A 1,396-nucleotide genomic window follows, 5' to 3' on the forward strand; every position below is an offset into this window, starting at 1 on the left:
GCCACCATCGCCCGGCTAGGATTTCTTAACTTTGATTAATGTAACAGAATATTTCTTAGATGACTCTAAATTACGTGTTACATAAGTTTTCTGTATGAACATCTTAAATATTTAAAAACATTAAAAACCCCAAACCCCAAAAGCTAAAGACGCTGAACCTAGATGAAGGAACTAAGGACACAGTTGAAAAGAAATGATGTAAGGACATAGGATGAAGAACGAAGACAGCCAACGCGGAAAACAACGATGTTTTGGAGGTGGCAAGGCTGGCCTCAGTTTCAGTTTCTCTTCTTCTGTATGGATCCTGGTTCTGCCTCTAGATACCGGAGCCCAACCAGCATACCCAGGATGGAGAGACCTTCAACACAGAGAGAAGATTAACGGTGGCTATAAAAACTGCACCCAACAAGTCCAACACACCTGTGCTCCGCACCAGCCCCACCGCCGCAGGGGTCACTACTGTAGGGGATCTAGGGTGGCTTGGTGCTTACTTGCCACCATCAGGGGTGCCAGCACACCGACTGTGGGAGCTGCTGTTCCAAATACGAACAACTCCGAGAGGAAGTGTCCCAAGGCGAGGAAGAAGGTCCACAATGTGATGTGGTAGAGTCTGTAAGGGACAGAGATGGGAAACAAAGTGACTACGTGTTTGGTGCAGCACTGCAGAGGGTGTCGGCTGACTGACACAAGTGACACATTCCTTAGAAACACCTGGCTATTTAATCACATCAAATTCTACTCTCCTGGGGCAAAACTAGAGACTTCTGAGGCATGGGCCAAGCAGTCACAGTGGGCCCTATGACTTAGCAAGGTAGAGAGAAGTCACCATGAGAGAATCTGGATGGCAGACTTGGGCCGTGCAGCAGTTCTGGATCAATCATACTCACGTGCTCAGTGCCAGCTGACAGACTCTAGCTGAAGCCTACCCTAGCAGGTGTCTGGCCACGAGCCAGCCAGTGCTGTGTGACGGAACCGTAAATGAGTGTTTTAAGCGGCAAGAGGCCCTCAGATGCTCTTGCAGTACATGTTTGCTAGTTTATGTCTTGGCCTAAAGTCTGGTCTGGGGAGGTCACACAGCAAATCCAGAGGAAGAGAACTTGCTCCTCGGTTTTGACGATGAGATGGTGGCTGACCACCTGAATTTCAGGTATCTGTTTTTTTTTGTTTTTGTAAACTATGAAAAAAAATTAGGGGCTGGAGAGATGGCTCATTGGTTAAGAGCATTGCCTGCTCTTCCAAAGGTTCAATTCCCAGCAACCACATGGTGGCTCACAACATCTTCACATGCACAAAGAGATAATTCCACAATAGTTCCTCCCTCTGCCTCTTGATTCAAAAACCTGCTTCCTTACAGAGTTCTGTCTCAAGTTCTTGGCTGTTTCGTGGAACCTGTTAT

At 47.3% G+C, this 1,396-nt stretch overlaps 1 protein-coding gene across 1 annotated transcript in view; it reads right to left on the minus strand.

The window, feature by feature from the left end:
• Positions 1 to 62: 62 nt before the first annotated feature.
• Erg28 (ergosterol biosynthesis 28 homolog) overlaps positions 63 to 1,396 on the minus strand; it is an 8,379-nt gene continuing 7,045 nt past the window's right edge. The window contains exons 4-5 of the mRNA XM_005343376.3: positions 492 to 610; positions 63 to 358 (exon numbers count right to left, since the gene is read on the minus strand). Coding sequence (XP_005343433.1) covers positions 279 to 358; positions 492 to 610 — 199 coding nt within the window. The 3' untranslated portion in view covers positions 63 to 278. The remainder of the gene's footprint in view (positions 359 to 491; positions 611 to 1,396) is intronic.

Source organism: Microtus ochrogaster, chromosome 1 (assembly GCF_000317375.1).
Source record: "Microtus ochrogaster isolate Prairie Vole_2 chromosome 1, MicOch1.0, whole genome shotgun sequence".
Lineage (NCBI taxonomy): Eukaryota > Metazoa > Chordata > Mammalia > Rodentia > Cricetidae > Microtus > Microtus ochrogaster.